This window comes from Haemorhous mexicanus, chromosome 5 (genome assembly GCF_027477595.1).
Source record: "Haemorhous mexicanus isolate bHaeMex1 chromosome 5, bHaeMex1.pri, whole genome shotgun sequence".
NCBI lineage: Eukaryota > Metazoa > Chordata > Aves > Passeriformes > Fringillidae > Haemorhous > Haemorhous mexicanus.
Window position 1 is genome coordinate 25,146,823 of NC_082345.1, and position 27,241 is coordinate 25,174,063.

General features: G+C 39.0%; 1 protein-coding gene across 2 annotated transcripts; it reads left to right on the top strand.

The window, feature by feature from the left end:
• Positions 1 to 7,669: 7,669 nt before the first annotated feature.
• NCF4 (neutrophil cytosolic factor 4) lies at positions 7,670 to 26,450 on the top strand. 2 transcript variants are annotated; one of them, XM_059846345.1, is made up of 11 exons: positions 7,670 to 7,780; positions 15,680 to 15,766; positions 17,683 to 17,767; positions 18,931 to 19,084; positions 19,391 to 19,461; positions 20,849 to 20,976; positions 21,949 to 22,006; positions 23,561 to 23,659; positions 24,401 to 24,531; positions 24,615 to 24,680; positions 25,465 to 26,450. In XM_059846345.1, exons 2-11 carry the CDS (start codon positions 15,735 to 15,737, stop codon positions 25,691 to 25,693), a joined length of 1,053 nt encoding a protein of 350 aa, XP_059702328.1. In that variant the 5' UTR covers positions 7,670 to 7,780; positions 15,680 to 15,734; the 3' UTR covers positions 25,694 to 26,450. The 2 variants fall into 2 exon arrangements, with proteins under 2 accessions (XP_059702328.1, XP_059702329.1); XM_059846346.1 differs by lacking the exon at positions 7,670 to 7,780 and having other exon boundaries at positions 15,477 to 15,766; positions 25,469 to 25,633.
• Positions 26,451 to 27,241: the final 791 nt, after the last annotated feature.

The following is a 27,241-nucleotide window of genomic DNA, read 5'->3' on the forward strand; positions in this document are numbered from 1 at the left end:
CTCTTGCAAAATCCTTATCCTCTGTGTTCAGGGGAAAAACATATTAAAGAAAGAGTCACAGGTGTATTCCTAAGGGAAGTATATTTTCCCTGCCATTTCCACTGTCTCTCAACTTCTTACAATTTCCTTTTAGATATTCCCTCTGATAATCATCACATTGTTAATAATTTTATGCATGGGGATTTCTTTATTTTCCTATGAAAGTGAAAAAGTTTATTCCTACTACTTAGAAATGATTTGCAAAAAGGAAATAGATTTATTGGACTAGCCATTTTTATAGAAACTTATATTATGTTTTTTTATATTTTGCACATCTGAATTGATCCTCATTATGGGCATACTTTTTTTGCTTGGATGTTTGTATTTTTTCTCTTTCCCCAAAAGATTCATGGCAGCAATCTCTTGCAGAAATCATCCTATTGCAGGGCCTTTTTGAATTCCTGCTTCTGAAACTTTGTATATATGCCTTGTGTAGGTAATAGAAGTTGTAATATAGAAGTAGAGCATCAATGCATTTGGTAGAGATAAATCAACACTTTAGGCTCAGGCTTTGGTATTTTGATGGTTGTTTGTAAGAGGCAATAGCCTTCGAAGCCTTTTGAGTTGTTTTGATCTCACTGGGACACAGAAGCTTCTGTCTTGAAGAAGAATGAGATATTTCAGAAAATTGGTCATTAATAACTTGTTTGTGGATGATGCAGAGACTTGCAAGACACGAGTTATGTGCTGGTTGGCAGCATTTTTCCTCTGAAATTTATAATCTTGGTTCTTTTTTCTGCACTTCTGTTGACAATTCTGCTCTGTAATTTGTGAAGGAAAAAGCAAATATCAGGGCATACTAAAAACCTTGTTGATCTCAGAGGTAATGTACTTCTATGTCTTCTGTTACTATGGCCTGGACTAGGGACTTTCTCCTGTTAAAGGACAGACAACAGAAACACCAACAAAGCAACTGTTTACATGAGACCACACAGTATCGTGGCACAAGAAATTGCATGTTACATCCTGTCATGGAGTGGTACCTTCCAAAATGGACCATGCTTTTCTTTTTTGTTGCGCTAGGTCTTGATGGTGACAAGTATAGCTCGTGACAGCAGTTTCTCTTGGGTGAAGCAAAGAGATCATTCCTTTCACATAGAGGATTTGTTTGTTACTTGACCTCTTCTTTGCTACCATATTCACCCTTTTTTATTGCACAGAACATTGTCTCTTTTCAGCTGGGCTTCTTTTACCCTTTCTTAATAGAACTAGATTTGTTCTAATTATTAACATTATTCATAAGCTTGTAGTCATAAGCATATTGTAAAAATGCTTAAAGCTGTGTTCACAAGAGACTGGGGGAGGAGTGGGGCTCTTCCTTCTCCCAGGAGAGCAAAAGTTTGCTAATGCCCTGTGAGGGAATGACAGATGATTCCTCTCTCAGGTTATACATGCTCTAAATCCTTGCCACCCCTTTTCTCCAGCAATGAGGAGACAGATGCTACTGTAACAGCAAAGAACTTGTTCAAATCCCTTACAAAAACCTTTATTACTGCTATGAGTAAAACCAAGTGACTTGCTTAACCTTTCATACTATTTTTGGATGAGCTTACGTTTCTGAAGGATGTATATGATTGCCTTTCATGGTTTTGGCTAGTTTTCTGTTGATTTTTTCCTTTTTCTTTTAGTGTGATATGGGAGGATGAAGGCGTGATAAAGTGTCTGTTTCTCTGAGCTGTTGTGTTGGTATTTGTTAACCTGACATTTTGTGTGATGTGCCCAATTCCCTTTCTAGCAGTTTCTAGTAGCCATGGGAATAAAGACAGCAGAAATCACACTTTTCACACACAATTTCTCTCCTGAAAAAACCCCAAAACTGGAGGAAGGGATAGACAAATGATTTTTGAACAAATCTTTGATTCGGCCTCAGGGCAAATGCTATGAAGTCTTGGGAGAGGAAGTTTGTTTTTATTTTACCAGTTTAATGTAACCTGGTCTGCAAGAATTGCTCTTACATCCAGAGAGCTGCAGGTTCAACTCATATGTCTTTTGAGGGTCTGAGCCATCTTCCACAGTTGTCATTGAGACTCCTGTGGTGTTTTAAATGGAGATTTCCCCGTGGTCCTGTTCTAGAGCTTTTCTCAGGAACTGCAATGTGATGGGGTTCAATTAGTAGCACTGAATAATTACTTCACAGAGAGAAGGCCAATTGGTTAGGAGTTTCATTGACACCATAAATCTATGTGGGTACTGATCTCTTGTTAGATATCAGTGACTGATGAAAACTACTGATGTTTTAGATTGTAATCTAAAGGCAAAACCAGGTAGAAGATTTGTCTCATGCTGTTTCTTCTTAAGCACCCATATTCTATGCATGTGCCTTTTTATTGTTTATAAGAAAGAGTACATACTGGACTGCCATATTATGTTTTGAGGTTTTATTTTGAGGGGTTTTTTGTTGTTGTCGTGTTTGCTTTGGTTTGTTTTTTTTTTTTTTTTGTGTGTGTGTGTGTGTGTGTATGTAAGAATACACAATTGTCCATCTTCTGACATAGAAGAACCACAGAAGAATACAGAAGAATTCTGGAATGAGGAATTATCATATATTGTCACCAAAGCTAACTAAGTATTGACATACAAACTTTTAAAGCACTGTGTATTTTATTACTCACTAAGACTGGGAGAAATATCTGTTCTGGTAAGTACTTATGAGTATGTGAGCCAAGCAAACAAGGGAGTGATTGATTGCGTGAGGATGAAGGCTGGGGAATGGATACATGCATGCTGAGAGAGAGAGGTGTAGATAAATACCTTTTCACTGTGGGTGTCACCCGGAACAGATGCCTCAAGCGTGCATGCAGCCTTAACCTAATTGTGTGTGTGTGTCTGTGTGTGTGTATACAATTCTCCTCCCTACATAATCTACACTTGTAGAGGAGAGTTTGTACTTATGTAAAAAAAGCAAGTAAATACCTGATGCAGAGTTAAATGAAAAGTTGTTTCCATAGCTGAGTTTCTGCTCTTACAAAATCAGGGAAATTGTGGTCATCTTGAAAAATATGTAGAAGCTTTGAGATACCTGTAGAGAAAAACATAGTTCTCCTACATTTTGGTAAGTGGAACATTTGGAACTTTCTGCTCCCCTATGAGAAGTGCATCTGATACACTGTACAGGGATTTCAAAGTTTAATTTAGCTTAACTCTTGGCTGCAAACAACTGCTGATAAATTTAGTTGGGGGATTAGGGAAGACTAATAGCTCCTTAAAAGGAACCTGAAGATGAGACAGCAAAACAAAAGCATCTGCTAGACTCTCCCTCAGAATGGTAGCACACCATAGAGTCGTATTTTAGATAAATAAATAGGTAGGTTTTGGGCAAGATATAGACACTTGGAGAAAGAAAGCCAAATGTGTGATTAAGGGAGTTGTTCCCTTTCCAAAGTGAAAGAGGGGGTATCTTGACTGGAATCAGAAGTATACAGCAAACACCCTTCTCCTGTGGTTCTACATACTTTGCTAGTCCTTTAAAAGTAGCCATTGTTAACTTATTTTCCTCATTTTTGTTGTTGTTGTTGTTGCTTTTTAATAGATTGTCATGTTTGTATACTCTTCGGATTTCCTTGTCAGCATTAATTCAAGTGTACATTCTTAAGCAAGGCTACCACATCTTCTGTTTCTCTGTGGTTAGTAAAGCAGTATTAAGCAGTATTTCATATGTCCAGTCAAAATGAAGACTCAAATCAAATCAGTACAAGAAAACTCATTCGGGTATTTATTTGGAGAATAATTTGTTGGAAATTACTAGAAGTTTCTCTTCCTAGATGCTTTTTTCTCACTTGTTTTATACTGCATCAAATTTTCTACATCCAATTGTAAGTGGGGCCTTTTATAAGTATTGTACTTAGATGTCTCATAGCAAGAAACAATTCTTATGCAAAGGCAGTATGATCTTGCACTTGGATAAGTTAAGGAAAAGTCTGCTTTACCCTTAACTTTTAGACAGTCCCTCCGAAGCTAGATTTGGAGCTTAAATGAGAATGAGGTAACTTTTTATTGCCTTTTTTTCCTGCCTTCTTCACAGAGCCTTCTGCTATCCCACAGTTACATTTTCAGTTTTTCTATTGCCCAAGGGCCTCAGAGAGAACTTACATGAGAAAAGGTTAAAAAGAAAAAAGTGTTTGAATAATTATTATTCAAACTAAGAGGGAGTCATCATTTGATAACATTTCAATCTGCTTAAAAAGAAATGTCCTTTCATCGAGTGTTTAATTATCTTGTAGGTTTAGCAGCTGGATGGCTGTTATTTCAGCAAAGAGTTTACTGAGATTTGCAGAAGGATTATATGTAAAAGCAGGGTGTCTGTTGTTAGCCTAGCTAAATCTGATAGACTTTGAAAACACAAGACAGTTGTCTGTAAGAATGTGAACTGTATTGCCAAGTCAAGCAAGTGCGTTTGGTTTTCAAATTTTTTTGTGTTTTGCAACAACAATTGAAAAGAAAGTATTCAGATTAGAAATACAGGTCTGCTCTGATGAATCACAATATGGATTAAGAGGAGATAAACTAACGATTTTTCTAGTATAAAATTTCTGTTATGTTCATAAACTCTTTGTATATTTTCATGATGATGTAGGTGGACTGGGAAGCCCCATGTCTTGCATTCAAAATATGTGAACAGTAACTTTTCTGTAACTGAGAGCAAAATGTCACTGACTTTTCAAGTTATATCTCTAAAATATCAGTTGGAGTTATGTAGTTATATGGTGAAAGTGTTATTTTCTGTGATCCTTGTTCTCTGAAACAGGTCTATTTATAAAACTCTGCAGACTTTCTGACTGCTCACTAGTTAACAGCATAAAGAGCCCAGCTTCAAGTTGTGTAAATGTTTCTTCATCCTTTGTTTCACTGTGTCAGCATGCCAGGCATGGTGAATAACTGTTTTATTTCTTATACTAAGACTCTTGATGTCTAAAGGCCACAGCATGAGCAAGAATAAAGAGACTGAGAGTAATGGGAGACAAACTACTAAGGCAAAAGAAAACCCAAAGAAATGTATTAGTTGCTAATAAAATTAGTGCAGGTCTAGTGCTTGTGTGGTGCATAATTTTAGTCTCTCTATTGATTTTCATGGCAGACATATTCCTCTCCTCCCCCTTTTTGGAGCACTGAATACTTGAAGTGTCAGGCAACATTTGAGGAAGGCTGCTCAAAGGTACTTTACGCATCTCTCGAGCTCTCTTGATTATTTTACAAGTATCATTAATGCAGACCAGGTCTTCCCTGGGATTACCAGGTCAGTTTATAGGTTTCTTGGTCATTCCAAAGCTTCCCCACACACTTGATGGACTTGATGACAAGAGAGCTGACAAAGTAGGTGCAGGCCCAAAGCCAAATAATTAGCTGCTATTTAGGGGAGGTGCCTTGAGGAATTATTTTCCAACTCAGAGGTTCAAGGCTAGAAGGACAAATGTTGGGATCAATAAAGGAAATAAAAGACTCTGTGAAGAGAAAAGTAGGTTGAGGAGGAAGATGAGCTTGGGGAGGAATGAAAAATTTCACCATTTCCAGGGGAAAATGGCGAGGCGGGAAAAGTTGGTGATCAAGGAGAAAAGAATTTGCAGATGAACGAGACAGGAAATATAAGCAAGGCATGGAGATCAATGGATTTCTTCTTTCTGTCAATCCAATCTGAGAATACGCATCAATACATTTTACTATGACGTTATTAAAGGTAATGATTTTAGAAGTGTTGATTTTACAGAAATGTGGGTTTCATCTCATTCCTTTTTTTTTTAATACAAGAAATTTAATTTTACAGCACTGTATCATAGATTGTCTGAAGTGTTCATGGTTGCCAAATGCCTGAGAGATTTTAATTTAGGTCAAGCAGATTGTCTTGGCTGGCCAGTAACTCTGATGGAGGCTTTGGTTGTCTGAAGATAGCATCTGGTATCTGAACATAGAATAAGTAAGGTGAGAAGAGGCCACCAGATGTCATATATGGAATGAATTGCTCAAAGATGACAATATAAAGGATAGGTTATACTTGTCTAGTCAAAGTTTGCACATTTCCCATGATAGAGATCCCACAGTCTTTCTAGGCCTTTGTTCCAGTGTCAGGTTGAATTGTTTTTTCTTATCTTCACTGAGATTTTTTTGCTTGTGCAACTCTGTCTCCTGTCCTTTCATTGTCCACCTAGGAGAAGAATCTAGCTGTGTCTGCTCTTTAATTTCACTTTGTTTAGTTGGAGTAACAATTATATCTCCCTCCCAGTCTTTTCCTTTTTAAGCTAAGTCATTTACTTCAACCTTACCTTGAATATTGTGTGCTCCAGCCTTATTTGTCCTTGGTTGAGCTCTATCAGACTGTCACTCTTTGTCTTGTTTTTGAGGGTCCAAAACAAGTGATGGTATTCCAGATACAGTCTTCCAGTATTCCAGATACAAATGCTGATAAGCATTTACTAGACAAGAAAAATAATTACTCTTGACCTACTGGCTACTGTTTTACTACTGCAAAAAAACCCCAGCAAACCAAAGTGGAAGTATAGAGAGAGAAACAAAGGCTAAACAATGACGATCTGTGGAAGAAGAGGAAAAAGCAAGGATTTGAGCAAAGCTTGGTCAGTAAAATTGCAAATGTTGTGGATCTGAGACTGCAGTTGTGTTAGGCAGCCATGCTGTCAGACAGTGGAAAAAAGGCTCTGATCTATTACCTTTATGATGCAGAGGTCTTGGCAAGGAATATTACTACCTCAGGGCATCTACAGCCTCTCAGGTACCAACAGAGTATATTCCAGGCAGTTGTCCAGAGGGTAAGGTTAGGATTCATCAGTTTTCTCTTCCTATCTCCTAATGTAAATCATATTGACATATCTAAGAGATATAATTTATAACCATCCTTCTGGGTGGTCAGCTTCACATCTCATAAATTAGAGAGCCAGACACCTATGGGTCAAGTTTGGAAATGCACTGCATTTCTTTAGAGAAAGGATAGATTCTTCCCAATTCTTCCTTACATTTGATTGTTTCCACACATCCTTTTTTTTACTTTTTATGTTTCTCTTTTTGTCAGCTGTGTATTGTCCCTATTTTTTCCCTCCTTCTGTCCTTTTTCTTCAGTGGAGCATGTTAGTGATTGTAGTAAAGCAGTATGTGAAGTTATCTGACTTTTATGTGTAATCTTTTGTTTATTCCACTTCCTAGATGTAGAATAAAGTCCTGTGTTCCTCTTCCCAGCCTTCCATCTCTTGTTCTTTCTCCAGAGGCACATATTTCACATTGAGATGAACTACAGAGAACGTTCAAAGAAAGTTCTCTGGATGTCAAAGATCATAATGCTCTCTTGCAGGTGAACAGTAGAAGGAGATGTCCCAGCTCTTCTCAAATTCTAAAGAAAGATTTAAATTAGTCTCAGATGGGTCTGTGGATTAACATAGTACTCACATAGTACAGCAGGGCCTGAGATCCTTCCTTTTTTTTTCAGACTAGGTTTGTTCTTGGTACTTCTGGTCAAAATAATTATCAGAGAAGAGGCATTAATGAGGATGATGCTGTACCATCCAAAGAAATCTTTAGGCAGTGCAGATTATTATGTTCTGACATAAAGTGTTTGCAGTATAAGAAGTTACCGATACAATTATGTTATGAAAGTTCTTTTTTTAAAAAGTTTTTTTTTTTTTTAATCCTCCAGTCCCCCCACTGTCTGTTTCTGATACAGTCAAAAGAAAGAAGATTGGAGTGGAGAGAATAGAGTGGTGTGGGGTGTTCTCCTTCTGGCAACATCAGCACCAAGGAAGAAGTAAGTAGTATTGAAAATGGATTAATTCAATACTGTGGACAGTATGATGATTCCACTAAAAGGCACTGGAGGCAAAGAGGGGAGTCTGTTTTTTCTGGTTAGTTAATGGGAATACATCCAGCTCAATCCCCTACTGAGAACATCAGCCTATGTTTTGAAGGTAACTTGACCATTCTCATTTTAGTAGAATGTATTACAGTTAAGACTATCTCTGTGAGATGCAGAGATGTTAACCAAGGTGGGGAGAAAGATAAAACAGATTCTCTTTCAAATCCTTGATTGTAATATTGCAGAGATCAGTTTTTATATTATCTCATCAGGGCAGTACTAAAAGACCCTTGTGGCCAACAGCCTGATTAGTTTTACAGCAGCCAGACTGAATCTAATATGGGGGAAAAAAAGAGAAAAGTATGAATCTTAAGTTGACTGAGTGTTTGCAATTGCTGGCAAATCCATCAGAAGCATCTTCTGACAAACTGGACAGGATGAGCTGGAGATAGATCCCTGGTAAATCTAAGAGCCAAAAATTGGCTAAACATCTTGGACAAGTTTGGAAGCTTGTTTCTTGTTTCTTGTTTGGCTCATTTCCTTGTCCCATCCCCCCTTTCTCTGCAGCAGAAGCAGTGTTGAAGGGTGTGCACTCCGTCTGGCAGGCTGTTGGAGGAGTCTCTGGCCTCAAATTACACAGCATGAGAACTCTGTGCACAAAATTAGCAGCAGAGTTCTGTGTATTAGGTGCCAGGGAAAAATGTCACATTCAGCAGAACTCAAGAGGCGAGATGTGGAACAGAAAGAACTGGAACAGGACATCAATCCCCCTCTACCTTTTACTGTTTTTCAGCAGACATATCTGAGAGTGTCATAACCACCTTGTTTGGACTAAGAATTATTTGGGTAGTAAATAGATTTTATTGTATGTCTTAGTCACAGGCATGTTTGATTTTTACTCCCCCCCTTCACTTCCTCCTTTTCCTTTATTTTGAAATTTTCTTTTTTTGCCTTTTCGCAAGGAAAACACTTTCCAATCATGAAAAAGTGCTGTTGCCGTACGGTTTTCTGCCCTCTTTTCCACCTACCTGTGTTATGATTCCAGATGAGAAACCCACTGTTATGGCACTGCATTCACATCATGCAACAGCTTGTACAAGTTGCTTGTAGTGAAATCTGGAAAAATGAATAAAGTGGTGACAAATGAACAAAGTGGTGGCAAACAGGGCAAAGGCACTAAAGGAGAGAGGAGAAGCTACTCAAGAGCTATGTTCTGTAGATACTACCTCAGTAGCTGCTGTCTCATTCAGAAAAACTATTACAGCAAAGGTCGTGGTTTGGGGGTGTGTTTTGGCTTCTTCCATACATCATAGAAGTGGTAAAATTCTTGCCACACCACTGTTAGATTGCCCTGAAGCATATAGGTGAAAGAGGCTGCATTAGCATCTGCATGTGGAGATGGATTGTCAGGAGACAAAATTAGTTATTTGAGGCTGTACATGTACACACATGCCCTCACTGTGTTGTCAGACCAGAATGCTTTTGTAAGACAAAGTTATCAGGCAGTGCTTGTTTAATGTATTCCTCTCCATTCATTCTCCTCATCATGTGGATGTCTGTGCTGTGAGTTGGGCTGAGAAATTGATCTGTGGCTTAAAAAACTGTTTTTACAGCTGGCTTGGTTAGCTGATGTATTTTGCAGCATAGCCTCAGATGTGCCATCCTGTGAGGCAGGAAAAAAGCAAGAGTATGTGAAGACAGAGTATTTCCTAAGCTGTTACCATTACCATATACTGATTTCTTGAAATCACAACTTCAAAGTTCTCCAGTACCTTTATTTGGCTCAGATTATTGAAGCAGTCCACAAGCCTGAAGATGCATTCCAAGATTAAATAGCACGCTGGGCAGAAAGTTATTCTTCATTTCCTTTCCTTTTCTTTTCTGTAGTAGGACAGGCCTGTTGGCTACTGCTGTTTAACATATGTGATAGTTTAGCCACTACAGTCTTTTCTGAGGGTTTGGGAATCTGTTCTAAGGCCTGGCATCAGAGCATTACTGGCACTTTTTAAAAGAGCAACCTTTTTATATTGTTTTCTGTTTGCTCTGCAGGTGATTTTGAGTGCAGGTGGGTTGCAAAGGATAATGGTTGTAGTTTGTCGCTTTTTTTCCTGATTTTCCCCAAGAATTATACCTCTACTGAGCATTTTTCCTTCTCACACCCCCTCCCTCCCCCCCCGCCATGAGAAAAGTCTTAGTCAGCCCTATTTTACAGATGGCAAAGCTAAGGCAGAAGGAATTACACACAGCAAGGCAGTGGCTGAACTTGCTAGGGCAGTTAATTAAGAGGTCTCTTGTTCAGACCCAGTTTCACATAACAAGGCAGCCTTCTGCCTATTGAGGTATGGGAGACAGAAACTCCAGCCTTCCACACTTGAAATGGACAGTTCAGCCACTGACTAGGGATTGAATTGCTAATTAAAATGTTAATTGGTGCTTTCATTCCACGAGTTTATCTTTCAAGGAATGAAGGTTGAGGTAATAAAAGGCCAGTAGGTGAGGCAGCAGGTGAGGCAGGCCATAAGCACATGCTGTGAGGAATAGACAGAACAGAACTTTGAAAATCACCAGACTTTGCTATTTATTGCCACTCTATTTGCCACTTGCCTGCCTATCCTAATCTCTAGCCCCCTTGCCCCTGGATTTTATTGAGGAATATTGTCCCAATTTATGAACCATTAGAAAATGAGCCATAAACTCTCTATAAGGAGCAGACTGGATATTTCTGCACCAGAAAATTGTGCTTCTTTGACTATATCAGTGTATCTTAAGTAGTACAACTCCCCTAGGGTAAAGACAATTATACCAGTGTAAAAGTGCATATCCAAATATAGCTGAGTCCCGAATGAGAAGGTACCTTTGTACCAGTAATAACTGGGTCCACAGCAAGGGACAGATTTATTTCCTTACCTTTAGAAACCTGAGGTGACAAAACTGGGAATATAGCCATTTCATAATTCATGTATATTCCTAGGAGACAGATAAAACCTTCATAGGGAGAATTGGCCCACTTGAGGTCTTATTTACTGACCAGTGGTGCCTGTCTCTCTTCACTTTTCAGAAAACTTCACTTAACTATAGGCACTTTATCTAAAGTTCCTAAATAAGGGAAAAGGAATTTGGTCACAGGATTTCTTCAAATGGATAGGGAAAGTAAACTGTTAGGAACAGTGTAGGATGATTTGAATGCATCACTGCACAAATTTTAACAAATCCCAACCCTGTTTTGCCATTTGGGGAAGTTCAGTGAGATTTTTTGGAGTAATTTTAACAGGTCTTTTGAACTTGTGAAATAGATGAAGCAGACTTTTCTTTGCCTTGAGTAGCAATCGCTCACACAAAATTTTTGGTTCTCAAGATGATTAGGAGACTTAAAAAACCATCCTGCCACAAAGGTGCACTGCTGCTGTGCACTAAAAGTAGGTTTTAAAGTTCTGGAGGGATGGTTGTAGTAGTTGGTTGTAGATGGTAGATGGCTGTAGCTCTTTCAGGAGTGCTTGAATGGAACTTTCTTGCTTCTTTGTCTACAATGGTCAGTTACCAGATTTTGACACTGGGGAAGTTGACTGGAGCACAGGGCTCCACCTCCAGCCCACATCTGTCATGCACAATAGCAGTGACAAGCTCTGCCCTATTTCTTCCTTATTTACCTCTTTTATCCAGGAAGTGTTATGTGATCTGGATGAAGAAATGTTCTCTTGTTTCTGAGCTTCCATTTTTATCACTTTGTCTAGTCCTGGGTATCAAATACCCACCTGAGCTCTCCAAGAGCAAAATGTCCATTGTTCATTAAGGAGTTTCTACTAACTCTTCCAATCTTAGTGATTCTACTCTATCAGGAAGAAATCCTGTATATTCTTAAAAGGAAGCAGGTTTATTTTAAAAGAAGAATTGTTTTCCCCTGAGAGGAAGATCATAATACTGCTTGTGATACTGCTCTGCATGAGAGAACCTGGTGAGATCTGCCTATTGAATCATGACCTATCAAACCTCAGAGTGGTACTGTTGGTTGCATATTTCCAAAAGAAAAACCTCACTTTCCCCGCCCCCTCCCCCGAAATCATTATTTTTGCTCAAGCAGTAGAGGTGAAAAAGCCAGGATTCAGGTATATGATTTAGTTTGATATTCTGAGAAGAATGTAATTTTAAAAAATGCTGCTCTTTCTTTAAGATTTGGTTCTGTAAACCTCTTCCATATTGAGTAATAATTTATTCTGGAAATGACACCATTAAATTCACTGTCAGGAACAGTGGTAGATGCTGACCTTTAAATTTCTTCAGTCCAAGATGGATTATTTAGTTGCGTTTATATCAGCAAGGCATGAAAAGAGTCTTTTTCTGCAAATACCTACTAGCTACTTTTCACCCTAAAAAAGCAATCATGGAAACACTGTCCAGATTTATTTCAAAGAACATTTCTAAATTCTATCAATCCATACTCCTATGACTTTTTAAATCCCAACATAATGCATGACAGGGAGAATGTCCATACATTCACACACTATGAATTGAGCCATTATCAAATTAAGAATACAAAACCAATTTGCTCAACTCTCAACTTATGTCCTCTTTGTGTTTTTTTTTTCTTCTTTTTTTTTTTTTTTTGTTTTTGTTAAAGTTTCAAGTTCAGAAAGATAGGACAACTTCACCTTTTTTTTTTTTTTTTAAATTTTTTTTTTTTCAACTGTCCTGAAAGCATATAGGAAAGAAACAGTCTTATTACTTACCATTGTGCCAAGTGCCTCCTAAGGATTTTGTAGTACTACCTGCAAAAGAGCTCCAGAGACTGCAGGACAGACATTAAGAGTTTAACTAATGTAACTTTTGTCCAGAAATTTTACAGAACTGTAATCAATTATTCATGTGCTATGATAAAAATAATTGCTAGTTTATGCATGGTTGTATCTGAAAATAAGTACTGTAAAAGTCTATTAAAGCATTCTGTAAAGCTGGTGGTCTGTACAAGTATTATTAAAGGAAAATGGAGAAGATCCCCAAACACTTCCTGAATTAGTGTTATTACAGTTGTAGCTCAGTCTCAAGTAACCACAGGAGTCAGTGCATCCAACTGCTAATGATGTGTGTGCTACAGAAACAAATATTCCACATATCGTTTGAAAACAATAGGTTGAATGAAAGTATCTTGCAAGCCAACTCTGCCATATGTGTTTGTATTTGATGTTCAGCTTCCTTGCAGTTATGGCTAATGTTATTTCCTTTGCAGATGAATCAGATTAATGAGATCAGACATCTTTTAACCATATTATTCTTGTTCACTTTCTCCTATCACTTTAAAGATTTATTCTATGGCTGGTGATTGAGCATAACTGCAAAGCACTTTTGTAAGATCGGGTGCACCAGAGAGAAACAATTATTACATAGAGACATGCAAAACGATACAGTTGCTGCTGCCCTAGCAGACATGGTATGTAGTGCTGTCACCCAAACTTGATTCAGCTGAGTATTTCTGCTGCATTTTTTACTTTACCTTTTATTAGTGGTTCATGTATCTCTAGTGATTTGGGACTACCTTCCTATTTTTCACTAAAATTCCTCCCTCGCTTTGGTTGTTTGGTTCTAGCTGATACTGTCAGATTTCCAGGGTGCTGTGTATCCTTGTACATGTGTTTTCTAACAACAGGTGCATTGGACAGAAGGCCACAGTTTCACAGCTCACAGGCATGTCCAAAATAATAGAGTAGATTGTGAACTGTGAAGAGGCATACAGTGGTGGCAGCATATGGTCATGATTCAGTCATCTGAGGATTCTCTTAGCAGTCTCCTTTAATGAACCAATTTTTGTTTTGTATTCCTTGCACTTGGATGAATTCCTGCTTTCTCTTCTCTTGCACCTATATTTGGGTTGGTGGATAGCACCACAATGACCATGCAGCTATAGTGTGTGGATGGGTTTTCTCAAAACTGAGAGCTGGCCATGTCAGCTGATGAAATTGGGTACTTTCCTAGTGCAGGCATATCTCTTGACATAGGTACTGTTAGGATATCAGTTTTGTAATGGATATTTATTTCATTCATGAAATAATTATTTGAACAGAGAAAGGATGTGTATTTGATTAGAGACAGCCTATTTTCTCAGCCCAAATAATAGAAATTGCTATTTCTACTATAGTAGCACAGTAGTAGAAATGGAAAGAAAACTTGGTAGTAGAGGGACTGACTTGGAACAGAAGAACATGGCAAAGCAGTGTGTCCAGTCTTAGTCTCACAGCCTTGGTGATCCCTCCAACAAATCAGCTATCCTCTCGTCTGGGGTAGAAATCTGCCTTTTGTCAGAAAAGCAAGGCTTTTTTCTGGTTGAGCTCAGAACAAGAAAATACTGCAGAGTCATAAACATTCTTAGTAGGTTTAGCATTATTCTGTCAGGTTAGTATTATTACTAGCTGTAATCTCTAGAGGAGAGTAGTGGAATTGAGCTGCTTTCAGTTTGCTTTACTCATCTTACAGCAGAGCATTTGCATAGACAATTTGTCTGAGAGTTTCTGTCAACTTGTTTTCAAGAAGTCACATCCCTAAATAAACAATGAACATGTATTTTTGGATTGTGCAATATCCTCTGTCTATTAAAAGATGTACCTGCATTGTATCTAGATTATCTTTTAGGACATTTGAAAAAAATTAGGATACCCTTTCTATGATTTTCTTGTCAAAGCTATGATATGGAGCAGAGCAGCAGATTACTCAGAAAATACAGTTCAGAATTTTGTTCTCCTGGTCCCTTCTGATCAAGAGACACCCTCTCAAATTCTATTATGGTGCCTAGAGTTATCCATGGAAAGGAGCTGGGTGAAGGATTTACTTAATTAAAATGCAATGCAATGCAGTTACTCTCAAGGCTGATGATTACAGTTGTAAATAGAGTTTTATTTTGAAGGATGCTGGTTGATTTTTGCTCCATTCAGATGGGAATTTTTGTTCTTGGCAGCGGAAGGAGGAGAAGGAAGCAAATATATATTGAACACAAAAATGGAAGAGAGTCAAAGACTGAAATGGAGAGGCAAGGATGCACAGAACAGTTTTTGACTAGGGCAGATAAGCTGTGTTACAACTTAGCCATATTGTTAAGAAATCATGGTTTCCTCATCACTTTCCTCCTGAAAGATTGTCAGCTGATGTTATATAAATGCTTTGTCACTTACGGTTTGAGTAAAAGCCAGGGCAAGCTGTTACCTTTTCTTCGTATGTAGCAAATGTGGGTTGTTTTGAGCACATGAAGCCAGAAAAATCTCTGGCCTTTAAAGGACTCCTGTCTTACTTTCATTGACCCATCCTTCAAATCTCATCTCCTGTGCCCGATGCCCTGGTGTTTGACAAGGCTGATTTTTCTGATGATACATTCTGCTCCCATTTTAAAATTTATTCTTTAGCTCCACCTCCTGGCTCTTGGTCTGTGGAAAGGATCCTTGGGAATCACAGAGCCTCAAAAAGGGATCAGAAGTATTCATCCTAGTTTACAAATATTAATGTAGAGGTATATATGGGGACATTTTAGCTGAGGTAAAACGGTTTTTGCTGAGCCCACTCATACTGGCTTTCAACAGAGGCAAATATTTTGGTGGAGGGTGGACAATGGAATATGTGGTTCATAGTTTCTGCTTTTTCTTGGGCTTTCAGTTTCTCAGTTGTGGCAGTTTTGAGAGATGACAGACAGCACAGAGCAGTCTCTCTTTATTACTGTTTTCTCCCTGGTACTTCCTCAAATTCATGGGGGTGGGGAGGAACAGCAGAAATCGTCTGACACTGAAACTTTAAAAAAAGATCTCTGAGGCCTTGCAGAGGAGTCTTGTTTCATGCAGGGAGAATTACTTTGACTTTGTGTTCATCCTGTTAAACCAGGGACTGCCCAAGAAGTAGAGGAATAGATCTGAGCCATCTGGATTTAAGAAGAACAATGTCTCTTCCCCGACAGCTGCGAGAAAAGAGGTAATGTGTTACATAGCCTGCTCCTGCCTCCCCACAAGCCTCATGTAACTCCTGTGATCTCTTTGGTTAATTTGGATGCAAGCATCTTTGGTGATTCTAAAAGGCTTCTTGTTATCAGAACAGTGTGTAACTTCCACACTCTTAGGCTGCTTAGGGTTGAGCAGATCATTTCTTATGCTGGAGTGGACTTTCTTCTTCTTGTGGGGAGTATTCACAACCTAGGACACAGTGGATCATTGTCCTCTTTATAGCTGCAAAACAAATTTCCCTTTTACTGGAGTTTATGATACGAGTGTTTGTGATATGACTAATTATATCTCTTGGTCTCCATAACCACATCCCTCTTCACAGTAAGGGGTAGTATTTACAGTATTGTGGGTGGTGCTGATTCATGGCATTTTCCTTGTACAGAAAACTATTGCAAGATGTTGCATCATTGCTTCAGCATTTCAAATGGGCTACGCCTTGTGGAAGCCCCTGGTTGGGATATTCTCCTAGCAGAATAATCTGAGACAACTACCACTTTTTTCATATTATCAGAATATTTAACATTTTGTCAGCTTGGGATTTCTTAGATGATCCTTTTAAAAGTCTCTCTTTATCTTATTTGTTATTCTATTTTCCTCATTCTAGATGCTTTTTACTCAGATGTTAATATAACATCTGGGGACACTGACAACACTGAGTTATAAGACTGAAGCAAAGGTGAATTTGTCTGCTGCTTGTCAAAGCTGTTGCACCAAGGAGAAGGTCATAGAGAAAAAAGCACCTGCCAATCCATGCTTTTTTTGTAGTGTGGGCAGTATAGACCAGTAACATGACTGTGTGGTCATATGGCTGCTCGTTAGGTGTTCCTGCAGGGATTCTTCCTTCTCACTTCAAATCCAATTCTTCGAAGGATCTGCAAAGCTTATTCTAACCTTACCTACTACCGTGTGTTCCTTCACACACTTCTGACATTTTCAACCAAGTGTCTTTGTGCTTGCTGCAGGTTATCTGCTGAGACTGGGGGATAAAGGCAATAGGTTTGATCCCTGTGCAGGCCATTCGTTAAGAGTTGCACTTGATGATCTTTGTGGGTCCCTTCCAACTCCAAATATTCTGTGATTCTGTGATGCACCTTACCTGCTGTGACTGGGAGGTCTCTCTCCAAATATTTGATAGCCTAATCTTATTTTTCCAAGCCTCTTTAAGAGTTTGCTTTACTTTGATGTTTACAAGAAAACGTGACAACATTTTGACAGCCGGTGTAGGCACCACTAGTTTTTGATATAGAACAATACTATGCTTTTGTTTCTTTGTTCTTTTTCTGTTTGTGCTTGTCCTGTTGTTTCTTTTCTTATGTGTATATGGTACATTTTATGGATCTTGCACAGAGTATAAAGTTTTTAGGATTTAGCTTCGTGCTGTCAGTTTCTACAGCACTTTGCATAACAAGCTCTTTTCTCAGAACCATTTCCTATTCCCTACAGTAATGCAGTAATACTAGCAGCATAAATCATGATGTATAATGATCTCCTTAGAATGGGATCCACTGATGCAGAGTTCTTTTTGTAAATCTCCTAGATTAAAGACGGGTTAAGAATGCATCCACCGCTGATCACATTTCTCAGGAAAAGCTTAGCAGTTCAAGTGTTTGTTTTGTAGTCCTGTTCCCTGAGCAAGCCTAGGAATGAGAGGGGTATTTTGCAGGCATAATGAATCTTCTCAATGGTCACTGAATTGTGCTGAACTTGTTGAAACTTGACATCTCAAGATCAGACCTCCAGAGGAAGAGAATGACACTATGAGTGTCTAGCATCTTGGTTTTGATACTAGAAAATGTGATATTGCCTATCTTTGCACTGTGTGGCATAGGACACCTCAAAGGCTATTACCAATATGAGTAACCTAAGTCTTCTGTTCTTGCTTCACAGTGATTTTGACCAGCTTCCGGATGATGTACCTGTTTCAGCTAATATTGCAGATATTGAAGAGAAGAAGGGCTTTACTAATTACTATGTAAGAAGGGAGATTTATCCTGCCTCTATGTACCTTCACCTGTGACTGATTTGGTTGTGGGAAGCAGAATGTAGTTGATCTGGTGTAATTGCTTTTTGGTGTGAGTAGTTCCATGTGGAAGACTTCTCAGTGTTTTACTTTTCTGGAATGGAGTATAGTTATCTCAGATTCAGTCTAAAAATTTATTTTCTGAATGGAATGTGGGAGATATCCTCTAATAATAATAATTATTTTTCCTAATATCTGATTTGTTTCCTGTTGGAGTGCTGTACCACTGGTGAAGATAGTGGGAAAGTAATTCAGAGGGTAGAAAGGCAGAGTCTTGCTTATTATTCTGTGGTACTGGCAATTTAGGATGCTCCCATCTTCACAGGAGGAAGCATATTAAGACATGAAAGAGCACACAGGAAGGGAATAGTAGGGAAAGGCGCTAAGACTTTCTGAAGGTTTGAATATGCCCATCTCAAGGTTTGAATATGCCCATCTCTGGACTTCTGGAGACATTGCTCATAAAACCCTTCCCACTGCAGTATTCAGGTTTTTTTCTGGAATAGAGTGATGTTTGGTTGCTCTGTCTTTATGTTTTCTGAAGGATCTGGCTGCAATGTGACTCAGAGGTCAGTGCGTGGAAATTCTGGGTTCCTTTAGAGCAAACCAATTTTGTCAAAAGAGAAATAAAATAGTGGTTGAAGGAGGTGAGACAATAATTTCTGCAATTGTGTACATTAAAGTCAAAAAAGAAGTATGAATGCCTTCAATTCTGAAAATAAATTCATTTAGATGTCTGTCTCTAGATTTAGATGTCCAAGGCATCTTATTGTAAAATATATGCATTTGTCTCCGTAATGTATTTTGCTTGTCAATGAGGCAAAGTGTGCAAGCATAAAGTTGAATCTAGTAATTTCATGTTTCCTTTTAAGATTATATGATATAAAGCAGCCACAGGGATGTGCTTCATATGCAAGCTGGACCCACACAAATACCTTGTTATATCCTAGTTCTTGAATTGGCAGATGCTTAACTGAAGGCTTGCTTTCCTCTCTGCTCCTAAGAGGATATTCCCACTAATGGAGCACTGATGTTACGCTCCTATTTTATTCCTCACATTCATTTGGTGAGTATTTATAAGTATGAACATCAGCCTGAGTCCCTCTTTGTTTCAGATGTTTGTCATTGAAGTAAAGCTTAAAGGTGGTGGCAGATACCTGATTTTCCGGCGCTACCGTGAGTTCTATGCCCTGCACACCAAACTAGACGAGAGATATGGGCCAGAAAGCAATAACAGTCCATTTACCTGCACACTCCCTGTACTGCCAGGTAAGCTGTCAGTACCAAACCTTTGCAGAATTAGCAGCTTTCTCAGTTCCAGGCTGCTCTAAGGAGGAATGCAGTGAGAGAAGTAATTGTGACAAGGAACTAATTCCTGACTGTGGATGCCAGAGAAGTCATGTTCCATTGACAGCCCTTTAACTTGTAGTAAAGTTCATTTAGAAACCTAAAATCCTTTAGAAAATACGTAAAATTTTTTGAGCTTCTACTTCCTCCTGATTGCTTTGTTTCTCTGACAGCCTCTTTTTTTTTTTTTTCCCCTTCAATAACTGTTACAGGTTTTATATTTTCCAGGAAAAGTTTTTGTTGGTGCCAAAAAGGAAATTGCTGAGAATAGGATTCCTATCCTAAATGTCTACATGAAGGTAAAACTTAAAGTAAAGAATGCAGTCATCATTGGAGATACTTAGCCATTGAAATCAGCTAAGGCAGACAGTACTGTTGGTGTTCTAAGTATCTGCTTCCTTCTGTTCTGCTTTCCTGAATACATAGTGCCCACACTGTGGTACAACCTGCAGTCCTCTTCCCCAGATTGTTCAGACTGTAGAGTCTGCTGGAGTATGCAGTTCACAAAGGGTCACTCTGTCTTCATATACAGATAGACATCCTTTCCAAAGCCCCCCAAGATGTATGAGGAAATGGTGACTCTCCAGGTGCTGCATGAATACAGAGTTGGTGTGTGCATCCAAGGGATTAGGAGAATGGTGGGTGGGTTATGCTTTGGCCCACCCACCATCAAGTGCCATGCAGCCTCTTGCTCACTCCCTCCTTCCCTGATGGAATGGGGAGGATAATTGGGAAACGGTAAAACCCACGGGTTGAGATAAGAACAGTTTAATAATTGAAAGAAAGTAAAATATAATACTAATAAATAATTGTAATTAGAAGGGAGGTAACAAAAAAGACAAAGAAACAAAACTAAAGAAGAAAACAAACAAATGATGCACAATACAATTGCTCACCACCTGTTGACCGATGCCCAGCCAGTGCACTGAGCAGTGATCTGTGGCTCCCAGGCAACTCCCTCCAGTTATATACTGGGCATGATGTCCCATGGCATGGAATATCCATCCCTTTAGCTAGTTTGGACCAGCTGTCCTGGCCATGCTCCCTCCTGACTTCTTGTGCAGCTCCTCACTGGCAGGACTTGGAAAACAGAAAAGCCCTTGGCTTAGACTAAGTAGGCCAGTAGTTAGGAACAACTAAAACATCTGTGTGTTATTGACCTCATTCTCATGCTAAATCCAACACACAGCACTGTACCAGCTACTAAGAAGAAAACTCTCTCTCACAGCCAGAATCAGGACAGGTGGGCTTCTGAGAGTACCTGAATTACAGAGATGCAGCATACATCAAGGAGAGATATTCTTGGTGTGCAGGTTAACTGAAGACCTGAACTTCAAATCAGTAAAAGTCTGAAGCACTGGCCAAGACTTCCACTACTTAAGACTGCCTTCTTTTCACAGTCATTCATGTTCTGAAAAGAAACACAAAAAGCAATTTACTCCTGCAGTAAATCAGGTACAAAAAGTGTGAAGCAATACATTGGCCAACTTCAGGAATAAAGAGGAAAGACTGTCAGCTGTTCAGCTGTGTCCTGCTGAGTGAGAAAGGAGAGGGGGGAGATTTCTGGCAGTAATGAATACCCTTCATGATCCTGTAGGTCAGAGAGGCATATTTGTTACATGTAAATAAATGGAGAATTGGTCTCTCCCACTGTTACACTCTGCTTCATGCTTGCTCTTGGCACAGAACCTGCTCTGCCTCCCTGCTTGGGTGTTGATGGATGAGGACGTTCGGCTGTTCTTCTACCACTCAGCCTTTGATGGTGAGCAGGTGCCTCACAGACTGAGGCGGCTTCGCCCACGGACACGCCGAGTGTAAGTGATTGACATGTTTTTTCAGCATTGCTTGATGTAAGAGATACTGTCCAGTTTTGGGGGGAGAGAGAGAGATGAGGATCAACACTGTGTTTTCCAAGTGAATCCATGAATCCCTAATATGAGGGTCTTTGTGGTGGAGTGAACACAGAGCATTTCTTGCTTTCAGTAATCTCAGATTTTTTTAAGTGGATGTGGTACTTGCATTAAAGGAAAATTCCAAAATGAGAGTATACCTTGCCTTTTTAAAAATACTGTCCAGCTCTATCTGCCCTTATTTCTTTAATGGTAATCTCTATTACAATGTGCAGAATATACAGGCCAAGCTTGCACCACTGAAGTCAATGTGAGTTTTGGCACTGAATTCAGTGAGATCTGCTTCAGACACTAAATGAAACTGAATATTTAATTTGTTCCCATCCTTTGTCTAAACAGGGGCCTGTCCTACATAGCAGCATTGACACCCCTTTGGAGAACTGCTAAGCAGATGTCATACTTCATTACCCTTCAGATAAATTAATTCTTCTTTCAGCATTCCAAAGAAGGACTCGCTTCCTTTTCACCTACCTCAAACTGTGCAAAAACTGCATGTGTGTATGATGGCAGAGTTTGAACTAAATGCCATAAATGCTAGAAACAATGATGCCCAGAAGGCAGAGTAGGGGGACTGAGCAGTGCTGTGGAAGAGAGGTCCAGAATACACACTGTATTGAAAATTCCATCTGTTCTCAGGAGCAGACACCATCAGATTGCTGCTGCTCTGCACTGAAACTGAGAGAACTAGGGCAGTGCTGTTGCATCCATATTTATTTACTTCAGTGCTGCACACAGATTCTCATGCAGTTTCTCTGGTGATCTATGGCTTACAATCCCCCTAAACAGTGAAACCACAGACACTGCACTACTGATTGTGTAGCATTTTTGATGACTTAGAAGGATGTTTTGCCTCCCTGTTGTCTCATTTCTTTGCAGTAAGAGCATTTCAGATCAAGTGCCTGTTTTTGACCGCACCGCAGCTCCGCGGGCTGAGGTGAGTACTCTGCACAAGCTGCCATAAAACGGGAGATTAAACTCTGTTTTACTGTGGTACCTCATCCATCAGGTTGCCATTTTCAATTAGAGCTTGGGGGAAGAAAGTGAAATAAACAGAGAAAAACAATTGATTTTAACAACAGGGAATGAAACAAAGGATGGAAGGAGGTGTCCTGTTCCTCATCACTTGAGTAATAAGAAGGTCCATGGTGAAATCAGAATGACAGGAGATTCAAAACTGAGATATGTACAGCTTACTGCCAAATGGTCTACATTTGCATAGTGGTACCCATAAGTTAAATCCAAAACAGGCATAAGCTTCAGCTTCAGTCACTTCAGCATATGTTTAAAAGCTTTGAAGGTGAGGCATCTTAGTATTTTCTGTAACATAAATGCCCATGCTCTTGTCTTCTGTGGTATATTTTCTCAGTATTAAGCACATGAGACTGCTTTGTTACCAGTATTTGTCTGAGCAGGGTTTTGCTTCCTGAAACATGTAATTTGCCATATAAGATTAAAATCCCCATGCATCTCCTTTGGGGTTTGTTGCTTTTGTTCTTTATGCAGAGAATGACAGGTCTTGGAACAGTCATATCTCTTGGGTTTTATCTATTCATTTATTAGTATTGAATATACCTGTCAGAACTTTTCAATAGGTGAAAAAAGGCTTTTGAAAGGGCTAATAAGTAGACATCTGAACCACTAGCACAACAGTAGCATTGTTTTGTTTGTTTTTTATTAAGAGAGCTCTCGGCTTTAACAAGACCAAAAGAACAATTGCAACACAGAATAAAGAGCACCTTTTCATTTCTGCTCCTCTAAGACCATTTAAATGGTTAGCATGTTCTCTAAGGACAATGGGGGAGATGTGTATTTTTGATAACTCAGCCACTTTAACTCTCCAACCTTTTGTTAGGGTGATAAACATGTATTTGCCTCCTTTTTTTTTTTTTCCCCCTTGAAGAGGGCATCTAAGTTCCATTTCAACAACACATCAATTTCCCAAGCTTTCCCACATCTCCCAGTCAGCATCCAGACCTCAAAGCTAGATGTAAAAGCAACAGTTAGTTACCCTTAAATTAAGACACAACATTTCTGCAATTTTTAAAGGCTCTTTGCGAGATTTTACAGCAAATCTAAAAGCTGTAAGGCTGCAACAAGAAATAATGTATTTTTTCAGTTCTTAGGATTTCAAGCTGTCAGTTGGCTTCAGCTCCACTGTCTTACTTGCTCTTAAGTGCTTTCAGCTTATGTATATTGATTTCTCTGGTGCTCAGTGTCCTGCCACTTTAAGAATCCTTTTATGTAGCTCTCTCAGGGCCATGTTTATCCTAGTGCTTTCACTGCTTCTTCAAAGCAGTCTTGTGTGTGCTGAGTAGGAGAAGAGATTGTGAGAACTGCAGACTACAGTCAAATATATGTGACCTTATCCCAGAAATACACATGTGATGACAAATCTTGCTGCTTTATGCTTTCTCCTCAAGAACACAACAGAAAGATTTGCTTTCGTAATTCTGTGAATCAATAATTTCAAGATTATTACTTTCCATAGGCACTGTTTGATTTTCCTGGAACCAATAAACTGGAACTCAGACTCAAGAAGGGAGATTTGATCTATCTACTCAGCAAAGTAAACAAAGACTGGTTGGAGGTAAGACTGCAATAGCAGTACTGAATTATGAGCATATCTTGAAATATATGAGTAGAAAGGGCTCTCCTGATCCTTGTGACCTGCATCTTCCTTTCAAGGAGAAACTGTATCATAATCAGGTCTTACTGTCAAGACTAAATCCTTGATTCCAAATTAGTAATTGTTTGGTTCCTTGATGGTTTTTAGCTTACAAATTTTTTGCCCTCCAGACTTCAGTTTTCATTTGCATTTGCTTCTGCTGGGATGTTTTTAAATTCTTTGGAAGTGATTAGAACACAGAAAGGCCACAGAAAGGAGATGGAAACTCCATTTCAGCGATTAATTGGTTTCTGGCCTCAGGGTGAGTTGATGTATGCTTCATGCTTCATACCACAACACACGTCAGCCTGATTAGAGAGAACTTGGGTAATGCAGCAGTGTTCTGAAAAAAGGATGAGAGGAACATACTGTGTGTTTGCTGATATGATATCTCTGCTTGCTGAAACACCACAGCCTTCCTTGTTAACCATCTGACTTGCATTTTTTAAACACAGTTTCACTCCCCTGCCTGGTATTTGACTATGTAATTGTTTAACCTTTTTGTAGGGATGCCATCAGGTCACTTCCATAGAATTTCTTTTCTTGATTATAGTGGAAAAATTCTTACTGTTGTTTCTATGTAAATTAATTGAATTCCAGAAGGTATTGCATGTGGCCAAAATGGCATGGTTTTCTTGATTCGAACTTTTCCTGTCATTCCAGGGAACTGCTAATGGTGCCACTGGGATTTTCCCATGTGCTTTTGTGAAGATCATAAAAGATTTACCACAGCAGGAGGACACAGTTAATAAAGTTCGCTGTTACTACTATGATGAGACTGTGAGCACCATCAGGTAGTAACAAAATAATCTTCCAGTTTGCTGCTGAAGAAACACTAACAATTCTCTTGTAATGATTAGATGTGTTCTAAATACAGGGATATCTCAGTGGAAGAGGATCTGAGCAGCATTCCATCATTCAAAGATCTAATGGAATTGATGAGGTACAATGCAAGCACTAGGTTGTATATTTGATACTTAAACATTTGTAAAATTCATTCTGGTTTGAGATTTTCCACATTCTACTTGGTCATCATCATGTTTTGTGTATGAAATACTTTTCAAGTGTCTTGAAGAAGTTACACTTTGGCTTGGCCCAGGGCCATCAGTGCAGACACTAGTCCTTCTTGGGATTGTCAATGAGTAAGGAATGACACACACTTCTGACCCAATTGTGATGGGTAGAAATTTCCATTTCTTGTGCTATAATAAGAGCCATACCCCCATAGAAGCATCTTTTGTCTAGTAAATTTCTTCAGGATGTAGGACTTGGCCTTCTGACACTTGTTAAACTAGTGTAAAACTAGATTAATCTGGTGTTGAACATCAACAATTTAGAACATTAAATATTAGTAAATATTGATAATAGAACACCTGTTCTAATAGTCTTACACTCCTCAGAAAGAGCAAAAATAAGTAGGCAAAAGGGGGTAGTAACCACAGTCAGCTCTTGGATGGTAATTCTATCAAACACACAGATTAATTGTGCCATTTATGTGGTGTTACTGGAAATGGTTCTTGGTTCTGGTAGATTTCTTAGCTTAAACACAACACAGCATGAATGTGGCTACATGATCTCTAGTACTAGCTGGATCAAGAAAGCCAAGACACCCAAGGCTTTGTGTGGCTTTTATCAAAATTAATTAGATTGTCAGTGCATTGTTGATCACTTAGCACCTCCCAGGCATTCCTTGATTTCTGGAGATCAGTCCATTTCTTTTCTCCCAGGCAGGAGTTTAACCAAGAAGACATTGTTTTGAATTACCGGGACCCTGCTGGTGATCTGATCCGCTTGCTCTCCGATCAGGATGTTGAGCTCATGGTGTCTCAGAGCAGAAGAAGACCCTCTGAGAAGCACTTTTTCCCTTGGAAGTTGCACATCACTCACAAAGATGACTTGGGTGTCTACAACACTAGTCCAGGAACAGGTGCTACTCAAACAGTAGGAGCAATGTAAGTGCTATATAGATATCCCTCTCTGCAGGCAGTTTCCTTCAACATGTCTTTTGAAGTGTCCTTGAAATGAGTAATATTTAGTCATATATTACCTTTCAGTGTAAAATCTGTACTTAGTTAACTTCTTCAGCTTTTTAGCATACATCTGCAATACAGACATCTACACAGAGACCAGAGAAAGTGAGGAATAGAAAAATAAAATCATGGGCCATGTTTACAGAGCAAGTCAGTGTCAGCCTACAATAGAGGTCTCCTGAGCCCCTAGACCTGCTCTAGTTTCTGTTCTCACTCCCAAGGCTAGTTATTTGTCCAGAATGTCTTCATAAGCTTTTGGTTTTTCTCTAGACTCCCATAAATTTCTCTTCATTTGCTGATCTGAAGGTTTGTGGGCCATTGTGTAATTATTTCTCTCATGGTGGAGTCTGACTGGACGTTCAGAGTTTGTTCTAGGGGCATCAAGAAAACTTCTTTGTATTTCAGTGAAGAAATTGCAGCCCATCTTAGCTTTCTTCTTTTCCACTGACCAGTATATTGAATTCTGTGAATCAAACCCAGTACACCTGTGGTGTTCCTTTTAGACCTTTATATAATTGTACAATCTACTTATTTTTATGTTCTGGGAAAATGTGTAGGATATCCTACTCAAACAGCAGTTTCTTCTCTATCTTCTGCTTTCTGACACTGCATTCAAAGTACAACTAACAAGAAATTACTGTATCAGAGTCTTCAACAAATAAAGTTAAATATTATTTTGTCAATTTTTATTTAAAAGTGGGTTTTTTTTGGTGGTGGGGGGATGGGCTTCTAGACATTATTTTACTAAAATATTACAAAATGTAACTTCCTGCTTCAGAGGCATTGTAGCAATGCAGTTTAGAAAGGAGATGAAGTAACAGCAATGATTGTGTCAGTGATATTACACGTTGTGATCCTCCATAAGAAAATTGCATTTTACGTTTGATACCTAATGGCAGGTGTGGACTGCAAAGCTTCTGGTGTGCAGAGTTCTTTGTTACTTGTTCCTAGAGTTCAACAGAGCAAGTGGCACTCAGAGACTTTCAGTGACAGCTGGATCCTGTGATGTAACCAGCAACTCAGATTTGTCTCTCTCAAAATGGAGGAACATTTTCAATGAGAAGGGAAAGGGAGGAAAAATGTCTACTAGGAAACAACTGTCCTCTTTTATAAGGGTGCTGGAAGAACATAAACACACTGACCTTTGAAAATTAGGGCAGGATGATCTCCCTCCGCCTTGAAACTGCAATGCAAAATAAATTCTTCCCATCCAGACAAATTACACATTCCCCTAACTGTCTGCAGGTTTTATATAGACACCTTCTCACACACAGTTACCCTAGATATTCTCCATATTTTTTGTCTTGCTTTGCATGTTTCCTTTATTCACATGATAGGGGGTTTTTGGGATTTTTTTGCTTGTTTATTGCTGCAGTTCTGATGAGAGAATAACTGTGCTACCTGTGGTTTTGGTCAGTACCATGGGGATTGAGAGGAGGAGTAGCAGTGCAGGACAGACAGACTCTGCTAGTTA